This window comes from Carcharhinus amblyrhynchos, chromosome 9 (assembly GCF_965287045.1).
Source record: "Carcharhinus amblyrhynchos chromosome 9, sCarAmb.v2.hapA, whole genome shotgun sequence".
NCBI classification, from domain to species: domain Eukaryota; kingdom Metazoa; phylum Chordata; class Chondrichthyes; order Carcharhiniformes; family Carcharhinidae; genus Carcharhinus; species Carcharhinus amblyrhynchos.
This window is the reverse complement of record NC_137332.1, coordinates 87,778,653-87,801,676: the sequence shown is the minus strand read 5'-3', so window position 1 is coordinate 87,801,676 and position 23,024 is coordinate 87,778,653. Positions and strand designations below refer to the sequence as shown.

At 45.5% G+C, this 23,024-nt stretch overlaps 1 protein-coding gene across 2 annotated transcripts in view; it reads left to right on the top strand.

Annotated features, from left to right (window-relative positions):
• Positions 1-17,329, top strand: part of cop1 (COP1 E3 ubiquitin ligase) — a 165,575-nt gene extending 148,246 nt beyond the window's left edge. For both annotated transcript variants that reach the window (XM_080196059.1, XM_080196058.1), the window contains exons 16-20: positions 5,400-5,517; positions 9,435-9,559; positions 12,766-12,926; positions 15,215-15,259; positions 16,670-17,329. In XM_080196059.1, coding sequence (XP_080052185.1) covers positions 5,400-5,517; positions 9,435-9,559; positions 12,766-12,926; positions 15,215-15,259; positions 16,670-16,687 — 467 coding nt within the window. In that variant the 3' untranslated portion in view covers positions 16,688-17,329. The remainder of the gene's footprint in view (positions 1-5,399; positions 5,518-9,434; positions 9,560-12,765; positions 12,927-15,214; positions 15,260-16,669) is intronic.
• Positions 17,330-23,024: the final 5,695 nt, after the last annotated feature.

Sequence of the window (23,024 nt, the reverse complement as noted above, 5' to 3'; positions counted from 1 at the left end):
TTCCGGCCAAAATGCATCACCTCACATTTATCCGGATTAAACTCCATTTGCCGTGTATCTGCCCAATCAACCAGCCTATCAATATCCCGTTGTATTGCCAGACACTGCTCCTCACTGCCCGCCAATCCAGCCATCTTGGTGTCATCAGCAAATTTGCTGATCACACCACCTACTCCCTCTTCCAAATCATTTATATACACTACAAAGAGAAGAGGTCCCAGTACTGAGCCCTGCGGCACACCACTAGTGACAGACCTCCAGCTAGAAAAGGACCCCTCCACTACTACTCTCTGACTTCTCTTTGCAAGCCAGTTCTCTACCCATCTAGATACCTGGCCACGTATCCCATGTGCTTTAATCTTCTCTACCAACCTACCATGAGGGACTTTGTCAAACGCCTTACTGAAATCCATATAGACGACATCAACGGCTCGTCCTTCGTCAACCGTCTTTGTCACCTCCTCAAAGAATTCTACCAGATTCGTAAGGCAAGACTCCCCCTTTACAAAGCCATGCTGCGTATCCTTAATCAGATCGCAACGCTCTAAGTGCTCATACATCCTATCCCTAAGAATCCTCTCCATCAACTTGCCTACCACTGACGTTAAACTCACCAGCCTATAGTTACCCGGGCTATCCCTCCTACCCTTTTTAAACAACGGTACCACGTTCGCTATCCTCCAGTCCCCTGGGACCTCACCTGTGTCCAAAGAGACAAAGATTTGCGTCAGAGGCCCAGCAATCTCATCCCTTGCCTCCCTAAGCAGCCTAGGATAAATGCCATTGGGCCCCGGAGATTTATCGGTTTTAATGCTATGTAAAAGCCCTAACACTACTTCCCTCGTAATCGATAGATCTTTCAATTGGCCTACAGCTCCCTCGATGACCGTACCAGACATCAAGCCCCTCTCCTTCGTGAATACCGATGCAAAGTATTCATTCAGGATCTCCCCCATTCCCTCTGCCTCTAAGCACAATTCCCCTCGTCTGTCCCTGAGGGGACCAATTTTACCCCTAGCCACCCTTTTGCTCTTAAGATAGGAGTAAAACACCTTTGGATTCTCCTTAACCCTACCTGCCAAAGCCATCTCATGCCCCCTCTTTGCTCTCCTAACTCTCCTTTTGAGATTCCTCCTACTCTCTCTGTATTCCTCCAACGCTCTGTCCGTTCCCAGCAGCTTAGACCTGACATACGCCTCTCGTTTCTTCCTAACCAGGTCTTCTATATCTCTAGTAATCCACAGCTCTCTAATCCTCCCTTTCCCATCCTTTCTCCAACCGGCACATGCCTTTCCTGCACCCTTTGCAGTTTTCCCTTGAAAGACTCCCACATGCCTAACGTGGTCATGCCTTCCAACAGCCTATCCCAGTCTGTATCCCTAGGCTCCTGCCTAATCCGGCTGTATCTAGCCTTCCCCCAATTTAGCACCCTCCCCTTAGGACAGTTCTCATCTTTTTCCATTTGTATCCTAAAGTAGACGGAGTTGTGGTCGCTATTAGCCACATGTTCGCCTACTGCAACCTCAACCACCTGACCCGGCTCATTGCCCAGAACTAAATCCAGTATAGCCCCCTCTCTAGTCGGGCTGTCTACGTATTTTGCAAGGATCCTTCCAATACACATCATATGAATTCCTCCCTATCCGACCCCCCCAGCTCTAGGCACCTTCCAATCCACCCCAGGGAGATTAAAATCTCCCACTACAACAACCTTGTTCTTCCTACACTTGTCCAAAATGTCCCTACATATACCCTCTTCCACTGCCCGCGGGCTGTCAGGCGGCCTATAGTACACTCCTAGCATAGTAATGGCCCCCTTCCTATTCCTCAACTCCACCCACAGAGACTCGATTCCCACCCCCCCATGTTATCCTCCCTCTGCACCGCTGTGATCTGCTCCCTAACTAAGAGCGCCACTCCCCCTCCTCTTTTCAACCCTCCCCTATCACACCTAAAACACTTATACCCTGGAATATTTAGCTGCCAGTCCTGCCCCTCCTTTAACCACGTCTCTGTCACTGCCACCACATCTAAATTCCTCGCGAACATCAAGGCCTTAAGTTCATCCGTCTTACCCCCTCCTTCTCCTGGGAGGTTTTCCTATCATCTAGACTTACCCTGACCTCCAACTCACTCCCAGTGCCTGAGCTGTCTCTCTCCTCCCCACCCCCCCTCTCCATATTAGTTCAAACCCTGCTGAAACACTCCAGCCAACCTCCCAGCTAAAATATGTGTACCCTTCCCATTTAAATGTTCCCTATCCCTCTTATACAAGTGCCCTTCCTTTGCAAAGACTTCCCAATGGTCTACAAAACTAAAACCCTCTGTCCTGCACCAATCCCTCAGCCACACATTCAGCTGCAGGATCTCATTATTTTTATCCCTGCTATTACTGGGCACTGGCAGCAACCCAGAGATTGCCACCCTGGAGGCCCTGCACTTCAGCCTGGCTCCCAACTCCCTGAACTGCCTACGTATTTCCCCCCTACTCTTCCTTCCTACGTCCTTCTCACCTACATGTATAATTACATCCGCCTGGGTCCCTTGGCCCTTCAAGATTCCCTCTACCCTCTCTGACACATCCTGTACCCCTGCTCCAGGGAGGCAGACCACCATCCTGGAGTCCTGCTTTTGCCCACAGAACTGCCTATCAATTCCTCTAAACCTCCCATCCCCCACCACTATCTCACATGTAGCCCCCTTCCTTCACTCTGAGGCATTCCGGTCTTCCCCTCGTGCCCTTTCCACCTCAGTTGGCGCCTTACCCCTGATATCTTGAGAGACTACCCCTGGGGTAGCCTTTGGAACATTACTCCTCTTCTTTTTCCCCTTCCTAACTGTAACCCACCCATCCCCCCTCCTAGGCTCTGAGATCCCCTCTTGAACATGGTTCCTATTCATTAGCGCTTCCTAACTAAAAATAAATCCTCCAGCCTCACCTCCAGTTGCCTAACCCGGGCCCTCAAACGCTGCAACTCCAGACATTTGGTGCAGATGTGGACTCTCCGGAGATGCTGTGTCTCCAGGAACTCCCACATATTGCACCTTACACAGCTGACATGCCTCCCCAAGGACCCTGCCATTTATTTGACCACCCTTAAACTTATGGACACAGTTAGAAAAATTTGACCAGTATCTCACCTTGCCTAAGCCTGCTCTCGCCTAAGCCCTGTGAGCCAAAGCCCTTGCAGTACTCTCTCAGCATCCGCCTCACTCCGCTGCCTGCTCCTGACGCTGCCCGCTGTCTGCTGTGGCCTTGCTTTTGTACTCCTGCGCTCCCTCCCCAACTGCCCTTGCACCTAGGACCCGCTACGGAAAGCGCAAAATGCAAAAAAACCCGCGAACCAGCAATGCAATTGAAAAAAACCGGTACACTTGCAGTTTAGACTCACCAGCCACCAGTACACTTCTCCGGAGAACAATGAGTTCCCTGTGTCTTTGCACATTTACTGTAAATGGTTCTCTATATCTTTACACACTGCAGATGCCACCCTGTACTTGTACATTCACTGTATCTTTACACACTGACTAAATGGTTCCCTATATCTTTACACAATGATTGTAAACAGTTCCCCATATCTTTGCACACTGACAGTAAAGGGTTCCCTGCATCTTTACACATTGTCAACAGTTCCCTATATCTTTACAGAGACTGTAAAAGGTTCCCTGTATCATTACACAGTCTGTAACAGTTCCCTACATCTTTACACACTAACTGTAATGTTCTATTGAGTGTAGGCCTGTGCCACAAAGATCAGTGCTGGGTCCATTGTTGTTTGTCATCTATATCAATGATCTGAATAATAATGTGGTAAATTGGATCAGCAAATTTGCTGATGATACAAAGATTGGAGGTGTAGTGGACAGTCAGGAAGGTTTTCAAAGTTTGCAGAGGGATTTGGACCAGCTAGAAAAATGGGCTGAAAAATGGCAGATGGAGTTTAATGCAGACAAGTGTGAGGTATTGTACTTTGGAAGGACAAACCAAGGTAAAACATATAAGGTAAATGGTAGGACACTGAAGAGTGTAGTAGAACAGAGGGACCTGGGAATATAGATATATAATTCCCTAACAGTGGCGTCATGGGTAGATAGGGTTGTAAAGAGTGGTTTTGGTACATTGGCCTTTATAAATCGAAGTGTTGAGTATAAGAGTTGGAATGTTATGGTGAGGTTGTGTAAGACATTAGTGAGGCCAAATTTAGAGTATTGTGTGCAGTTTTGGTCACCTAATTAGAGGAAGGATACTAATAAGGTTGAAAGAGTGCAGAGAACGTTTACAAGGATGTTTTCGAGACTTGAGGAAACTGAGTTACAGAGAAAGATTGAATAGGTTAGGACTTCATTCTTCTACGCTCCAGGGAATAAGGGGAGATTTGATAGAGGTGTATAAAATTATGGTGGGTGTAAATAGAGTGAATGCAAGCAGGCTTTTTCCATTGAGGCTCGAGGAGAAAAAAATTAGAGAACATGGGTTAAGGGTGAAGGGTGAAAAGTTTAAAGGGAATATTGTGGGGGGTCTTCTTCACACAGAGTGTGGTGGGAGTGTGAAATGAGCTGCCAGATGAAGTGATGAAAGCGGGCTCACTTTTAACATGTAAGAAAAACTTGCACAGGTACATGGATGAGAGGGGTGTGGAGGCATATGGTCCAGGTGCTGGTCAGCAGGACTAGGCAGAAAAATGGCTTGGCTCAGCAAAGAAGGGCCAAAATGCATTTTTCTGTGCCATAAGGTTTTAAGTGGTTCCCTGTATCTTTACATATTGACTGTAAGCAGTTCCCTGTATCTTTATGCACTGACTGTAAATGGTTTCTTGGACCTTTACACACTGACTTTTTAAATGGTGCTTCAGATATTTACTCTCAAACTGTAGATGGCTTCCTGTATATTTTCATTCTGATCATTTTGATGGCTACCTGTTGATGTTATCATGTCACTTGGACATGATAGCATCTACTGAGGTGGCACAGTGCAAAAGGAGGTCATTCAGTCCGTCGAGTCTGCACTGAAAACAATTCCATCTAGGCCCTATCCCCGTAACCCCACCAATATACCCCATTACTGCTCTCTCTCAGTGCCGGGAACCCAGGTTCGATTCGCAGCTTGGGTCATTGTCTGTGTGGAGTTTGCACATTCTTCCCCTGTGACTGTGTGAGTTTCTTCTGTTTTCCTCCCACAGTCCAAAGATGTGCAGGTTAGGTGCATTGCCATGCTAAATTGCCCCTTAGGCCCCCTGACACTACCAGGGTAGATTCATGGGGATAGGGCTGGATGGAGTTGTGGTTGGTGCAAACTCGATGGGCTGAATGGCCTTCTCCTGCACTGTAGCGATTCTAAGATGGCCCTTTGCAAAGTGTACTTCATGTTTCAAGCTCATAAATGTTGCTTCTTTTCACAGATCACTGTGTTCATTACTATGACCTGAGGAATACTAAACAGCCTATCATGGTATTTAAAGGGCATCGTAAAGCAGTTTCATATGCCAAGTTTGTAAGTGGAGAAGAAATAGTTTCAGCGTGAGTTTGATTTTGATTCGTTGTTTATGTACTTTGTTGTGATGATGAGTAAGACGGTGGTTTACTGGGAATGTCACTGGCCTAGTTAACAAGAAGCCCAGCCTAATACTCACTGGACATGGTGTATTAAAGCACATGGAAGTCAGGGAAACTTGGTGAGATGGATCAGAAACCGGCTCAGTAATAGGACACACAGGGTGTGGTAGAAGACTGTTTAAATGGATGGCACTGCTGTATCACACTGCCAAGTACCTGAGTTCAGTTCTAGCTTCGGACTCAGTGGAGTTTGCACGTTCTCCCCTTGTCCATGGGTGACTCATCCGGGCACTCTGGTTTCCTCCCATAGTTCAAAGATGTTCAGGTTTGGTGGATCGGCCATGTTCAATTGCCCCTTAAGGTTAGGGAGATTAGCAAGATAAATATGTGGGGTTATGGGGTAGGGCCTGGGTGGGATTGTTATTGGTATAGGCTTGATGGGCTGAATGGGATTCTGTACACTGTCAGGATTCTGTGCCTCTGAGTGACTGGAGGCTGAGCAATGGTGTACCACAAGGATCAGTACTGGGACTCTTATTGTTCTTATATACATTAATTATATAGATGAGAGATGTAGGAAGAATGTCAAGCAAGTTTGCAGTTGATGCCCAGATTGGTGGTTAACAGTGAAGAAGATGGTTGTAGGTTCCAGGAAGATATAGATGTGTTGGTTACATGGGCAGAGCAGTGGCAGTTGGTATTTAACCCTGATAAATGCGAGATGATGCACTTTGGAAGAAGAATCAAGACAAGGGAGCATTTAATGAATGGCAGGACACTGAGAAGTTCAGAGAAACGTACAGATCATGGGATGATTATTCACAGATCCCTGAAGTCAACAGAGCATATGAATAAGATTATTAAGAAGTATGGGATACTTGTTTTTATCAGTTGTGGTTCAACTGTAAGGAGGCAATGTTGGAGTTGTACAGAACATTGGTTAGATCACAGCTGGAGTACTGTGTGCAGTTCCACTCACCTCACTATAGGAAAGATGTGATTGACGCAAGGGGATGCAGAGGAGATTTACTGGGATTTTGCCTGGGTTGGAGCAATTGAGCTCTAAGGAGAGACTGGAGAGACTTGGACAGGGACATGATTGAGGTGTATAAGTTGTTGAGGGTTATGGACAAGGTCAGTAGGGAGCAACTGTCTCCTGGTTTGAAGGGTCAATCACAAGGGGGCATAGTTTTAGGATAAGGGGCAGGGGATTCAGTGAGGAATTGAGAAAAAAATGACTTGGTGATGGGAATCTGGAATACACTGCCTGGGAAGATAGTTGAGGCTGCAAGCCTTACAGCCTTAAAATCAAATGCTTATCCAAATTTTTTTTTAATCAGTACATTCAAGGATTTGGGACAAGTGCAGGAAAATTGAATTAGCAATAGCATGAAGCAATTGTAAGTTATTGTAAAAAAAAAACAATCTGGTTCATTAATCTTTTGCCATCCTTACCCAGTCTGGCCTAAATGTGACATCAGACTGAAATGGTTTAGTAATCCAAACCATTTGGTGGCATGGCAGCACAGTGGCTAGCACTGTTGCCTCACAGTGCCAGGGACCTGGATTCAATTCCGGCCTCCTGTCACTGTCTGTGTGGAGTTTGCACGTTCTCCCCCTGTGTCTGCATGGATTTCCTCTGGGTGCTCTGGTTTCCTCCCACAGTCTAAAAATGCGCAGGTTAGGTTGATTGGCCATGCTAAATGGATTCTAGTGTCAGGGGATTAACAGGGTAAATATGTGAGGTCACAAGAATAGGGCCTGGGTGGGATTGTGGTCAGTGCAGACTTGATGGGCCGAATGGTCGTCTTTTGCAATAGGGATTCTATCATGATAAGCCACTCAGTTTAAAGACAGTGAGGGTTTGGCAACAAATGCTGGCCTTGCCAGTAACATCTATTGCCATGAAAGAATAAACTATTCCAGTTGACCTGGTTGTGATGCAGTCATTGTAACCTACTGTTATGAGAAGTTCATGTGAGTTCTGGACCTGTCGCATCTCAAGTCCACAAAAAGCCAGCAAGCTATAATAAAGAGAGGATATGGGGTGAGATTCGGTTGATTCAGCTTGTGTTCACTAGAATTTAAAATGAGTGGATCTAATTGAAACATTTAAAATTCCGACAGGGCTGGACAGATGAATGCAGGAATGTTGTTTGATTTTGCTGGGGAGAGTCTGGATCAGGGGTCACAGTCTCAGGATACAGGGCTAGCCATTTGAGACTGGGTGGCACAGTGGTTGTCTCAGCGCCAGGGACCTGGGTTCAATTCTCGCCTTGGGTGACTGTCTGTATGGAGTTTGTACATTCTCCAGTTGTCTGCATGGGTGTTCTGGTTTCCTGCTATAGTCCAAATATGTGCAGGTTAGGTGGATTAGCTATGCTAAATTCACCTTTAACATCAGGAGGATTAGCAAGGTAAATAAATGAGATTACAGGGATAGGGCCTGGGTGGGATTGTTTTGATGCCAGCTCAGTAGACCAAATGATCACCACCTGGAATTTAGGGATTCTGAAATGAGAATTTTCTTCTCCGAGTGATGAATGAGTGGAATTCTTTACCACAGAAAGCTGTGGAGACCAAGTCACTGAATGGAGTTAAGATTTATTATTCGCGCATGTATTGGGATACAGAAAAAAGTATTGTTTCTTGTGTGCTGTACAGACAAAAAAATTACCATTCATAGAGTATATTGGGGAGAAAGAAAGGAGAGGTTACAGAATGTAGTGTTATAGTCACGGCTAGGCTGTAAAGAAAGATCAGTTTAATATATGGTAGGTCCATTCAAAAGTCTGATGGCAGCAGGGAAGAAGTTGCTGCTGAGTCAGTTGATATGTGACCTCAGATTTTTGTATCTTTTTCCTGTTGGAAGAAGGTGGAAGAGAGAATGTCTGGGGTATGTGGGGTCCTTGATTATGCTGGCTGCTTTTCTGAGGCAGAGGGAAGTGCAGACGGAGTCAATGAATGGGAGGCTGGTTTGTGTGATGGACTGGGCTTCATTCATGATCCTTTGAAGAGCAGGAAAGATATCAAGCTGTGGTACAACTAGAAAGACTGGTGCATCTGTAAAAATTAGTGAGAGTAGTAGTGGACATTCAGAATTTCTTTAGCCTTCGAAGAAAGTAGAGGCGTTGGTGGACTTTCTTAACTATAACATCAGCAAGGAGGGACCAGGACAGATTGGTGATCTGGACACCGAGAAGAAGGAAGTAAGTAGATTTCTAGACTCTGAAGGTGTGAAGAAAGAGCGCAGTAATATAGTGTTGAGTTGCAGGATCAATCATAATATTGAATGGCACAGAAGGCTTGAAGGTTTGAGTGGCCAAATCCTGACCTTGGTGTCATTGTGGGCCTGTGCATTCATAGGCAGCAGGAACGTACACCTGGACCAGAATTGGAACAGAAGACGCTCCTCACTGCTCAGATCAACTGGTCTCTGGCTTGGTACAGTGAAGGAACTCATCACTTAACACCATGATAACCCTCTGAGATTCCTGAAGCCTATTTGCTTCCTCCATACCTGATCCTCCCTCACTTGGATTCAACTCAATGCTTCCAGGCTCAATCTAGCTGTTGGAACCTGTTCTCTCACTCCCACTCCAGTCTCTCATATTCCCGTGCAAGCTTTCCCAAGCCTCACCCATCCTCACATCATTTCTTCCTATCTCAGCAATCCCTCCACCCTACATTTCTGCCAGGCTCAGGCTGTCCCTTCCTCTATGCCCAACACTGTATTGATCAGGGTGGTTACTCTGCTTCCTTGTCCACAGTCAAACACAATCCAGTGTGGATTGTATGTAGCAGAAGAGATAGTCTTTAGCCTTATAAGGAGATGAACAACATGCCAGCGCTGCACCAATTGACATGGAGCTTGTTTGTAGGTCTACAGACAGCCAGTTGAAGCTATGGAGTGTGAACAGGCCGCATTGCTTACGGTCATTTAAAGGTCACATCAATGAAAAGAACTTTGTGGGATTGGCATCGAATGGGGATTATATTGCCTGTGGTGAGTAGCTGTTATTATGCTGTCTATGGTGTGTAACTGATTACACTGTGTGTGTAACTGTGGTTGCGCTGTGTGTGGCGCGTAGCTGTGGTTGCGCTGTGTGTGGCGCGTAGCTGTGGTTGCGCTGTGTGTGGCGCGTAGCTGTGGTTGCGCTGTGTGTGGCGCGTAGCTGTGGTTGCGCTGTGTGTGGCGCGTAGCTGTGGTTGCGCTGTGTGTGGCGCGTAGCTGTGGTTGCGCTGTGTGTGGCGCGTAGCTGTGGTTGCGCTGTGTGTGGCGCGTAGCTGTGGTTGCGCTGTGTGTGGCGCGTAGCTGTGGTTGCGCTGTGTGTGGCGCGTAGCTGTGGTTGCGCTGTGTGTGGCGCGTAGCTGTGGTTGCGCTGTGTGTGGCGCGTAGCTGTGGTTGCGCTGTGTGTGGCGCGTAGCTGTGGTTGCGCTGTGTGTGGCGCGTAGCTGTGGTTGCGCTGTGTGTGGCGCGTAGCTGTGGTTGCGCTGTGTGTGGCGCGTAGCTGTGGTTGCGCTGTGTGTGGCGCGTAGCTGTGGTTGCGCTGTGTGGGGCGCGTAGCTGTGGTTGCGCTGTGTGGGGCGCGTAGCTGTGGTTGCGCTGTGTGGGGCGCGTAGCTGTGGTTGCGCTGTGTGGGGCGCGTAGCTGTGGTTGCGCTGTGTGGGGCGCGTAGCTGTGGTTGCGCTGTGTGGGGCGCGTAGCTGTGGTTGCGCTGTGTGGGGCGCGTAGCTGTGGTTGCGCTGTGTGGGGCGCGTAGCTGTGGTTGCGCTGTGTGGGGCGCGTAGCTGTGGTTGCGCTGTGTGGGGCGCGTAGCTGTGGTTGCGCTGTGTGGGGCGCGTAGCTGTGACTGTTTCTATTTGTGATTTTTATCAATGACTTGGGAGAGGAGGCTGAAGGGTCGGTAAATTTGCTGATGACTCCAAGATTGTTAGAGTAGTGGATGAGGTGGCGGGCTGCAAAGAGACATTGATAGGATGCAGAGCTGGGCAGGAAAGTGGCAGATGGAGTTTAACCCTGACAAGCGAAAAGTGATTCATTTTGGTAGGACAAACTTGAATCAGATTACAGGGTCAACGGCAGGGTTCTGAGGAATGTGGAGGAACAGAGAGATCTTGGGGTTCAGATCTCTGAAGGTTGCCACTGAAGTGGATAGAGCCGTGAAGAAGGCTTATAGTGTCTTAGCGTTTATTAACAGGGGCTTTGAGTTTGAGTCGTGGGGTTATGCTGCAACTATATAGGACCTTGGTGAGACCACATTTGGAATATTGTGTGCAGTTCTGGTCACCTCATTATAACAAGGATGTGGAAGCATTGGAGAGAGTTCAGAGGAAATTTACCAGAATGCTGCCTGGTTTGGCGGGTAGGTCTTATGAGGAAAGGTTGAGGGAGCTGGGGCTTTTTTCTTTGGAGTGGAGGAGGATGAGAGGAGACTTAACAGAGGTTTATCAGATGATGAGGGGGATAGATAGAGTGGAAGTGCAGAGACTATTTTCTCGGGTGGATGTAACTGTTCCTAGGGGGCATAGCTATAAGGTTCGTGGTGGGAGATGTAGAAGGAATGTCTGAGGTAGATTCTTTACTCGGATTGGTCGGGGTGTGGAATACGCTGCCTGTTGTGATAGTGGAGTCGGACACTTCAGGAACTTTCAAGTGTTTATAGGATAGGCACGTGGAACACACCAGAATGATAGGGAGTGGGATAGCTTGATCTTGGGTTTGGACACAACATCGAGGGCTAAAGCACCTGTTCTGTGCTGTACTGTTCTATGTTCTTCGTAACTGATTACATTGTCTGTGGTGTGTAACTGATTGCGCTATCTCTAGTGTGTAACTGTGATGGCTGTTTCTGGTGTGTAACTGAATAAATGGGGTGTAACTGTTGTTATGCTGTCTGGTGTGTGTAACTATGATTATGCTGTCTGTGCTGTGTAACTGTGATTATGTTGCCTGTGGCGCGTGACCGCCACTGGGCTGCCTGTGGCGCGTAGCTGTGATTTGTGTATGTATTAGCAGAGGGTATGATTTAATTCTTGATCGGGTGTAAGTTTGTTTTGGGACTCCGTTCCTTAAGATTTCATCAGTAATGTATACTAACCGCTGCTCGGATTGAAGCAATAGTGCAGCTGTGGTCAGTTAATGGCAGACTACTTGTTTTATTCAGACTTAAAGCAATATTCCAATTTTTGATTAATACATATTATTTAAATTTGCATACATGTAATACAGATACACATATATAAGAGAGAGATATATGCCAACATTTTTGTCTAATACCAACATGCCAAAATAATTCAATTGTTTCTGAAGAAAATCATCTCTGTCAATCCTTAAGCAGCAACATCAGATTGTTGTGATCTGGAATGCATTGGCTGAAGCTCCTGCAATCAGAGTTTTCAAATGCCAAAGTTTTGAAGGGGTGTTTTACAAACCCTGAGCAATTAATGGAGTGAAACTCCCTGTGATAGGTGCTGAAGGGTTGCTGATAGGCCCAATGGGTTTCTATACAGTGTGATTTTATGATTCTAAACAACACTTCAACAAAGGCATTCAAAGATGGGGAAACATCCTTTGGACCTTCACAGGACTGGAATCAGAATACAAATTGAAAACTGAGGCTAAAATTAACATCTAAGCATCACCAAAGTATTGGTCAAAGAGGAGCTTTTAAGTTAGCGTTTCACAAGACACCAGAGAAAATTAGGCAGGCATTCCTGAGTTTCTCAGACTCTCATGATGTTGATGTTATTCCTTTGGTTGGTCAGCCATAAATTTACATTGCTGTCTTCCTTGAAGCCATGATGTGGGTATGCCGGCGTTGGACTGGCGTAAACACAGTAAAAAGTCTGACAACACCAGGTTTTAGTCCAACCGATTTATTTGATAATAGACTCTGCTTTCTTGCATCTCTGTAAAAACTTGATGTCTGTGTCGATATGCGCAATCTTGGAGATCCTCTCCACTTGGATCTGGCAGTTTGCGGTGTCGATAGTAGTCATGATGTGGGTATGCCGGCATTGGACTGGCGTAAACACAGTAAAAAGTCTGACAGTAAAAAGTCTATTATCAAATAAATCGGTTGGACTAAAACCTGGTGTTGTCAGACTTTTTCCTTGAAGCCAGCAGCATTTTTCAAATGTTGGGTGTCATTTTATCTAATAATGAATTGAGAGACTGGTCATTAATGTCAGATGATTGATTGGTTCTAGGAAGTGAAAACAATTCTCTCTACCTCTACTACAAGGGGCTTTCAAAAACGCTGCTTACTTTTAAGTTTGACACAGTGAAAAGTGTCTTGGACAAGGATAAAAAAGAGGATGACACCAATGAATTTGTCAGTGCTGTGTGTTGGAGGGCGTTACCAGATGGGGTAAGTGTGTTCAGCAGATATCACAATCTTAAACAATACCAACAGCAAGAGGCCTAATTCAACCTTGAATATATTCAACAATAGAACATTGACAACCCTGTAGGCCAGAAAATTCCAAAGATTCATAACTCTGAGTGAAGTCATTTCCCTTCATCTCAGTCTAAAACGATTGGCCCTTTACCCTGAGACTGAGACCCAGAGCCTGGACCCTCCAGCCAAGAGAAACCATATCGGTGGCCACCAGTGGCTCCTTCATAATTTTGTATATTTTAACGTGATCACCTCTTCTAAATGTAAACCCAATTCACTCAACTTCCCAACCTAGTGAATTTTTGCTGTACCATCTCCAGGACAAAAATATTTTTCACCAAAGCCTTGTTCAGTTAGAGGAAGACTTCATATTTTTGTTCTTTTTCCATTGCAACAAAGGTCAACAAACGTTCCCCTTGTCGAGGGATGGATCACTAAAGGGCATAATTTTATGCTAAGGGTCAGGAGATTGAGGGGATTTGAGAAAAATAAATTTCGTTGAGTGTGATGAGAATCTGGAATATACTGGGAAAGTAGTGGAGAGAACTCCCCCTCTCTCTCCAAGAACAAAGAAGATTACAGCACAGGAACAGGCCATTTGGCCTTCCAAGCCTGCACCGACCATGCTGTCCAACTGAACTAAAGCCAAAAGCTTTTCCCAGGGTGGAAGAGTCAGTTACTAGGGGACCAGATCCCTCTATTCCCATCCTATTCATGTATTTGTCAAGACACCTCTTACACGTCGAAATCGTATTTGCTTCCCCTACCTCCACTGGCAGCGAGTCCAAGCACCCACCACCTTCTGTATAAAATCAAATTGCCTTGTACATCTCCTTTAAACCTTGCCCCTCGAATCTTAAACCTATGCCCCCTAGTAATTGACTCTTCCACCCTAGGAAAAACTTTTGACTATCCACTCTGTCCGTGCCTCAATGCTGTAGACTTCTATCAAGTCATTATAGTGAGAACAAACCAAGTTTCTCCAACCTCCCCTCATAGCTGGTGCTCACATCTAGGCAACATCCTAGTAAATCTTTTCTGTACCCTTGCCAAAGCCCCTACATCCTTCTGTAGTGTGGTGACCAGAATTGAACACTATATTCCAAGTGCGGCCTAACTAAGGTTCTATAAAGCTGTGACATGACTTGCCAATTTTTAAACTCAGTGCCACGGCCAAAGAAGGCAAGCATGCCGTATGCCAACTTGACTACCTTATCCACCTGCACTGCCACTTTCAATGACCTGTGTACCTGTACACCAAGATCTCTCTGATATCAATCCTCTCAAGGATTCTGCCATTTATTGTACATTTCCTATCTGTATTAGACCTTCCAAAATGCATTATCTCACATTTGTCTGGATTAAATCCCATTTGCCATCTTTCGGCCCAAGTGTCCAGCTGAACTACATCCTGTTGTGTCCTCTGGTTCTCATTGCTATTCTCAAATCCGCCAACCTGTGTCATTCGCAAACTTACTAATCAAACCAGTTACATTTTCCTCCAAATCATTTATATATATCACAAACAGCAAAGGTCCCAGCACTGAATCCCTGAGGAACACCACTTGTCACAGCCTTCCATTCAGAAATGCACCCGTCCATTGCTGCCCTCTGTCTTCTATGACCAAGTCAGTTCTGACTCCACCTAGCCAGCTCACCTTTGATCCCACGCGACTTCACTTTCTGCACCAGTCTACCATGAGGGACCTTGTCAAAGGCCTTATTGAAGTCCGTGTGGAAAGCATTCGCTGCCTGACCCTCATCAATCACCTATGTCACTTCCTCAAAAAACTCGATCAGGTTAGTGAGACACTACCTCCCTTTCACAAAACCATGTTGCCTCTCACTAATATGTCCACTTATTTCCAAGTGGGAGTAAATCCTGTCTCAAGAATCCTCTCCAATAATTTCCCTTCTACTGACGTAAGACTCACTGGTCTTGAGCCCTGCGCTCCCTCTTTGTCTCCACTTGAGCCCTACGCTCCCTCTCTCTCTCCTCTTGGGCCCTGTGCTCCCTTTCTGTCTCCACTTGAGCCCTGTGCTCCTTTTCTGTCTCCACTCAAGTCCTGCGCTTCCTGTCTCTCTTCATTCGGGCCCTACGCTCCCCCTCTCTCCATTCGGGCCCCGTGGTCCCTCCCTCTCTCCACTTGGGCCCCACGTTCCCTCTCTGGTTTTCTATCTCCAATCAATTAAGTTTCCAATATATTGTGGATATTGATATGTAGCTGCTAAGTTGAAAATTTATTTTGCATCCATAGGAATCGAATGTCCTCATCGCCGCAAACAGCCAAGGCACCATCAAGGTGAGCAAACCAGTACCACTAAATGTACCAAGAAGGCAGCTTTCTGGAAATTATTACCAGCAAGAATCCTTATTAGACACAAGGATCACAGCTCCTACATGCAGTTATTACACACAGGGGTCATGGTGTGAATACACAGTTATTACACACAGGGATCACCGTGTTAATATAGAATTATTACACACAGGTGTGAATACTCTGGTATTATGCACAGCAATCACACTTATTACATTTATTATACACAGGAATCACAGTGTGTATACACAGTTATTGCACACAGGTATCACAGTGTGTATACATTGTTATTACGCACAGGCGTCGTCGTGTGGTGACGCAAGTATCATGCACAGGGATCACAGTGTGAATCCTCGGTTATTACACACAGCAATCACGGTGTGAATATATAGTTATTATAATGGATCACAGTTATCAAACACAGGAATCACTGAGAATACGTAGTAATTACACACAAGTATCACACTATGAATACATAGTTATTACACACAATGATCATAGTGCGAATACTCAGGTATTACATATGGTGATCACAGTTATTATATACAGTTATTACAGGCAGGCATCATAGTGTGTGTATACACTGTTACCACACACAGTGCAGTGACACAAGTATTACAGTGAGAATACCACAGTTATGACACACAGGGATCACAATGCGAATACATAGTTACTGCACACAGGGATCACTGTGAATACGCATATTGCAACATAGGGCTTACAGTGTGAATACTCAATTATTATGCACGGGGGTCGCAGTTATTATGCACGGGGGTCGCAGTTATTACGTGCAGGTATTGCACCTAGGGATCACTGTTAATACAGTTATTACACACAGGATCACAATTTAAATACTTAGTTATTACACACAGGGATCACAGTTATTATACACATGGGTCACTGTTATTACACTAGGGCATCTTGACAGATGTATGAGTAAGGTGGGAATAGAGGGATATACTCCTCGAAGGTTAGGGGATTTTAGGTCAGAATAGCAGTGTGGTCGGTGCAGGCTTGGAGGGCTGAAGGGCCTGTTCCTGTGCTATAATTTTCTTTGTGCTTTGTAGTTATTACACACAGGGATCCCAGTAAGAATACACAGTTATTACACACAGGAATCATAGTTATTGCACACACAGATCACAGTGTGAATGCATTGTTATTACACACAGGGATTACAGCTTTTACATGAAGGTAATACATGCAGGTATCACAGTTATTACACACAGTTATTGCACATGGGGAACAAAGTGTGAATACTCAGTTTGGAAATATTATGTTTATGGGATTGATAATGATTGATTATTTGCTTTGGGAACAGATTAGCCACTATCAAATTTCATTGCCATGTCTGCTTGGGTGCAGTTTCACATTGAGTCTTGATGTTTTGTTCAGGTTCTGGAGCTAGTCTGAAGGGAGCCCATACTGCTGACACTTCCCATACCATGTTGCTATGGAGACTCCTTCACTGAAATGAATTAAGTGCATAGCTGGTGTCCCAGCCTCCTGTTGATCAAGAAACTTCAGCAGTGGTAAGGGCGAGTGGCTGGATGCTCTAACCAGTAATGTCCTGGAATCAGCAACATACGTGAAGTGGTTGAACGAATCATGAACAATCTTTTCACAAACTAAGTTCTCTGAACAATAAGGATCTTGCATTTTCCACAGACTCATGGTCCAGGTGTACTTGCAATGATGTAAAGTTTGTATTGTACTTCATAGAGATGATTGCAATAAAGAGTACAATTGGATTACCAAGGGACTGGACTGGAGAGAAGATTGCAGGCTGTTCCTTAGTTTCACTTCATAATGTCTTGTCCAGTTAACCTGACTGTAGTTTGCTTTAGGAGTCCCTGTTATTATGGTGACTGGGTTTGAAGTCATTATTTTTAACCTGAGTTCTGTTTGGATGGTGATAGAACCTGATCTGTCATGAAAGTGTGTTTTTCTTTAACAACATAAACTAGCTTCCTCACTTAGACAAGTGTGTTCTTCTTTGACACTAGCTTCTGTGAGACAGAAAGTGATAGAAAGAATAAAAGTATTTCAATCGCTGGTGATGCTGTGGAGTCTGTGATTCGCTGGATTTTAAACATCTCAATATATTGCAGCACTGGATGTAAATTTTAATATCAGAGCATTCTGTAGATCCTCAAGGCTGTGGAGAGAGACAGTTTGCAAAGATCCAGTGGAATGACAATTCTTGCTAGGTGACGAGGTTTAATACGGGGTGGCACGGTGGTACAGTAGTTAGCACTACTTCACACGCCGAGGATTCAGGTTCAGTTCCGGCCGTGTGTGTGTGTGTGTGTCCGCGTGCATTCGTGGAGTTTGCTGTTCCCTCTGCATCTACATGGATTTCCTCCAGATGCACCAGTTTCCTCGAAAGCTGTGCAAGTTCGATGGATTGGCTATGCTAAATTGTCTCTTCATGTCCCAACATGTGTACGTTAGGGGGAGTGGTGGGGTCAATATTAAGGGTTATGGAATAGAGTGGAGTCGGGTGCTAAATTGGGAAAACGGGGTCCCTCTGCACCTTAGGGATTCTATGGTGTGACATTGACACCAAGTCTGTTTGAAACCTGGGCCAGGGGCCGACAGTCAGGGCAGGGCCAGGGGCTGGCGGTCAGGTCAGGGCAGGGCCAGGGGCCGGCGGCCAGGTCAGGGCAGGGCCAGGGGTTGGCGGTCAAGGCAGGGCCAGGGGCTGGTGGTCAGGTCAGGGCTGGTGCTGTAGCCCAGGGGAGTTTGTGCAGTGTGGAAGACTTGAAGGGGCACTCGCCCTAGGAAGGGGTGTGGTAGGGGTTGTGATGTGCACCCACCCAGGGGTGCTTTGGCGCAAGGGAACGCGAATGGCAGAGGGGGTGGGTGGTGGTGGGCACTGATCCTGCCCAGGGTTTGAAGCGCTGAATGCACCGCTGGGGTTATTATCTATCCTCAGTTTGTTGGGTTGATGCAGCACAGCCGAGGCAAGAGCAGCATCCTGATATTCAGGGTAAAATACTGACCCTTCAACACAGTCACCAAACTTCACTGTGCCTGGGTCCTGTGGATAAATCTTTTTCACCATCCAGTGTTTAATTTTAGTTCTCTATTTTGTTCCATTACTTTTAGTGGTGTTGAAGATGAAGCTTAATTTGTCAATTCAAACACTACTTTTCAATCACAACGTTTGTGTACATTTTTCACACTCATACTTTGTTTCTGATCACCTATCATTAAAAGATTTTTAAATTTTTGCTGTTTAAAAGTTGCTTTTCCTAATAACTGATAATCTCAGTGGTTATATAGAGCAGATGTTCATTTACAACCTTGAACTATGTTGGATAACTTTTTAGACATCTGTGATTCTTGAAGCTGCTGCTGTCAGACTGAATCTCTCTTTAATGTCACTCCCTATTCCCACAAAACTCCTCATCCACTTGTGCACCTGCTCTGTTAATAGAATCATACAGTGCAGAAGAGGCCTTTCAGCCCATTGAATCTTCATCAGCATGTGAGAAACACCTGACCTCCCACCTAATCCCATTTACCAGCACTTGGCCCGTAGCCTTGAATGTGATGATTTGCCAAGTGCTTATCCATGTACCTTTTAAGCATTGCGAGGCAACCTGCCTCTACTGCACAGGCAGCGCATTACAGACTATTACCACTATCACCAGTCATCCAAAGATGTGTGGGTTAGGTTGATTGGCTGTGCTAAGAAATTGACCCTAGTGTCCAGGGATGTGTAGGTTAGAGGGATTAGTGGGCATAATATATGGGGGTAGGGCCTGGGTGGGATTGTGTTCGGTGCAGACTCGATGGGCCAAAGGGCCTCTTTCTGCACTGTAGGATTCTGTGATCTATGATCACTCTCTGGTTAAAAAAGTGTTTCCTCGATGCCCCTCCCCCACACCCCCATCCCACCACCAAACCTATGTCCCATCGTGACTGACCCTTCAACTTAGGGGATGAGCTGCTCCTTACCAGCTCTGCCCATGCCCCTTACAAACTTGTAAATCTTGTTCATGTCACCCCTCAGCCTTCTCTGCTGGTAAGGAAACAACGCTAGTCTATCCAACCTCATCCCGGTGAATCTCCTGTGCATTCCCTCCTGTGCAATCACAATGTAACGTGGCACAGAATTAACTGCACACTACTCTAGCTGTGGCCTCACCAAAGTTCTATGCAACTCCTACATGACTTCACTGCTTTTATAATCTGTCTCAATTGACAAAGTGTGCCTCAATTGATAAAATATGCCTTTTTCACCACCCTACAAAACATGCCCTCCATCTTCAGAGATCTCTGGATAAACACACCAAGATCCCTTTGTTCCACAGAACTTCCTAGTGTCATGCCACTCATTAAATACTTCCTTGTCAAATTACTCCTTCCAAAGTGTATCACCTCTCACTTTTCAGAGTTAAATTCCATCTGCCCATTTGACCATTCCATCTATATCTTGTAACTCAAAGCATTCAACCTCACGGTTAACCACCCAGCTAATCTTTGTGTCATTCACAAATTTACTAATCCTAACCTCACACAGTTATGTCGTTTATATAATGACGAATAATAGGGGGGCCAACACAGATCCCTGTGGTATGCCACTGGACACTGGCTTCTAACCACTAAAACAGCCTTCTGTCATCATCCTCTGTCTCCGACAACTGAGTCAATTTTGAATCCACTTAACCCTATATCCCATGTGCATGTGCTTTCTTTAAAATCTCCCACGTGGGACTTCCCACTATTTCCTTTCATTTTCTTATGCCTATTTTGGCAATGAGTAGTGACGGGTATTCAATAGTCAAAATCATTGGAGGGCCATCAGTATGAAATGTTAACTCGTGTTTCTCTTTTGGTTGTTGTATCTTTGCCTGATTCTGAAGAAACTCGAAGCCTAGTTATTCCCTCGTCACTCAATGGCCTTGACATTAATTTGCATTAGTTAACAGTACAGCATGGAAGTATGAGCGAATCCGTGCAACCCTGATTTCAGTTAGGTGATACATGACCTTTATCTTCCTTGCTTCATTATTCTTGAATGCCTTTCTGGTTTGAATTTTTTAATTAGTGTCAATACTCGTTGGGTGAGAGTTCCAGATTTCCACTACTCTTTAGTACAAAGAACAAAGAAAATTACAGCGCAGGAATAGGCCCTTCGGCCCTCCAAGCCTGCATCAACCATGCTACCTGACTGAACTAAAACCCCCTACCCTTCCGGGGACCGTATCCCCCTATTCCCATCCTATTCATATATTTGTCAAGATGCCCCTTCATTGTCACTACTGTATCCACTTCCACTATCTCCCCCAGCAACGAGTTCCAGGCACCCTGGAACTCTGTGTTAAATCTGCTTCACGCATCTCCTTTAAACCTTGCCCCTACACATTAAACCTGTGCCCTTAAGTAATTGACTTTTCTACCTTGGGAAAAAGCTTCTGACTATCCACTCTGTCCATGCCTCTCATAATCTTGTAGATTTCTATCAGATCACCCCTCAACCTCTGTCGTTCCAGTGAGAACAAACCAAGTTTTTCCCACCTCTCATAGCGAATGCCCTCCATACCAGGCAACATCCTGTTTAAGTGCGGTCTAATTAAGGTTCTATAAAGCTGCAACAAGACTTGCCAATTTTTAAATTCAGTGCCCTGGCTGATGAAGGCAAGCATGCCATATGTCTTCTTGACTACCTTTCAGTTTCAGTCACTTTCAGTGACTGTATACCTGTACACCCAGATCCTTTTGCCTGTCAATACTCTTAAGGGTTCTGCCATTTAGTATATATTTCCTATCTGTATTAAACCTTCCAAAATACATTACCTCACATTTGTGCAGATTAAACTCCATCTGCCATCTCTCCACCCAAGTCTCCAACTGATCTATACCCTGCTGTGTCCTCTCATCACTTTCCGCAAATCCACTGACCTTTGTGCCGTGCACAAACTTACTAATTCAACCAGTTATGTTTTCCGCCAAATCATTAGAAACAGCAAAGGTCCCAGCACTGATCGCTGAGGAACACCACTTGCCACAGCCCTCCATTCAGAAATGCACCCTCCCATCGCTATCCTCTGTCTTCTTTGACTGGGCTAGTTTTGTATCCACCTTGCAAGCTCATCTCTGATCCCATGTGACTTCACCTTCTGTACCAGTCTGCCATGAGGGACCTTGTCCAATTAGACAACATCCACTGCTCTAATCTCATCAATCACTTCCTCGAAAAACCTGATCAAGTTCGTGAGACACAACTCCCCTTCACAAAACCATGTTGCCTCTGTCTAATATGCCTACTTATTTCTAAGTGGGAATAAATCCTGACTCAAAGAATCCTCTGCAATAATTTCCCTACCACTGATGGAAGGCTCACCAGCCTGTAATTACCTGGATTATTCTTGCTACCCTCCTTAAACAAAGGAACAACATTGGCCACTCTCCAATCCTCTGGGACCTCCCCTGTAGCCAGTGAGGATACAAAGTTTCTCTCAAGGCCCCAGCAATTTCTTCCCTTGTCGCTCTCAGTATTCTGGCGTATATCCCATCAGGCCCTGGGGACTTGTCTACTTTAATGTTTCTCGAGCCCCAATATCTCCTCCTCTCTGATCTCAACATGACTCAAACTATCCTTTCCCAGACTCATCATTCATCAAATCCTTCTCTTTGGTGAATACTGACACAAAGTACTCATTTAATACCTCGCCCATTTCCTCTGGCTCCATGCATAGATTCCCTCCCTTGTCCTTGAGTGGGCCAACCCTCTCCTTGGCTACCCTCTTGCTCTTTCCATATGTATAAAAAGCCTTGGGATTTTCCTTAATCCTGCTGGCCAGTGTTTTTCTCGTGACCCCTTTTAGCCCTCCTTCAGTAGTCAGTAATCTAGTTTAAACAACTGACCCAGTTAGTTAAGTGGCAGTTATCTATCAATCAGTTGAAGTCTAATTAGGCTTAAAGCTCTGAATAGCTTTGACAAAGGGTCATCTGGACTCAACATCAGTCCTTTTCTCTCCTTATAGATGCTGCCAGACCTGCTGAGATTTTCTCGTGTTTTCTCTTTTGGAAGCCTGATTAGGGCCTCAGTAGATGTGAACACTTAAGAATTTTAAACTAGTATGTGAACCATTCCAGGTCATCTTGGCCATACTCAAGGCAGTGGTTTAGCAGCTGCATGATCAGTGAGTTTGCATAAGACCAGTCAACCAAATTGAGATTTCAGTCAGAATGAGGGTATTGGAATTTGGTGCTGAGTGGGAATTCAGTGCTGAGGGGAAAGAGGTGCTGATTTTCAGGAGGAGTGGAGAGGTGGACCTGCGAGAGAGCAAGTGAGAGGTAAAAAGAAATCAAACTGTGACATCACAGGCAGCAGGTAAGTGATTGGCTGGTGACTGGTAAGTAGTTTTTATTTTCTCTTGGCATTGTAATTATTGTTGGAAGTTAATTTAAGGGGGGGGTGGCGTGGGGTGCGGGGGGGTGGGGTGGGGTGGGGTGTGGGGGGCGGAAGCAGATACAATAGTGACTTTTAAGGGGCAAATACATGAATAGGATGGAAATAGTGGGATATGGTCCCTGGAAGAGTAGGAGGTTTCAGTTATGTTGAGTAGCGTGGTTAGTGCAGGCTTGGAGAGCTGAAAGGCCTGTTCCTGCGCTGTAATTTTCTTTGTTCTTTGGATGATCAGCCGTGATCGTAGTGAATGGTGGCAGGGTAGGCTCGAAGGCCCATATGGCCTCCTCCTGCTCCAACTCCTATGTTTCTATGTAACTGCCAACT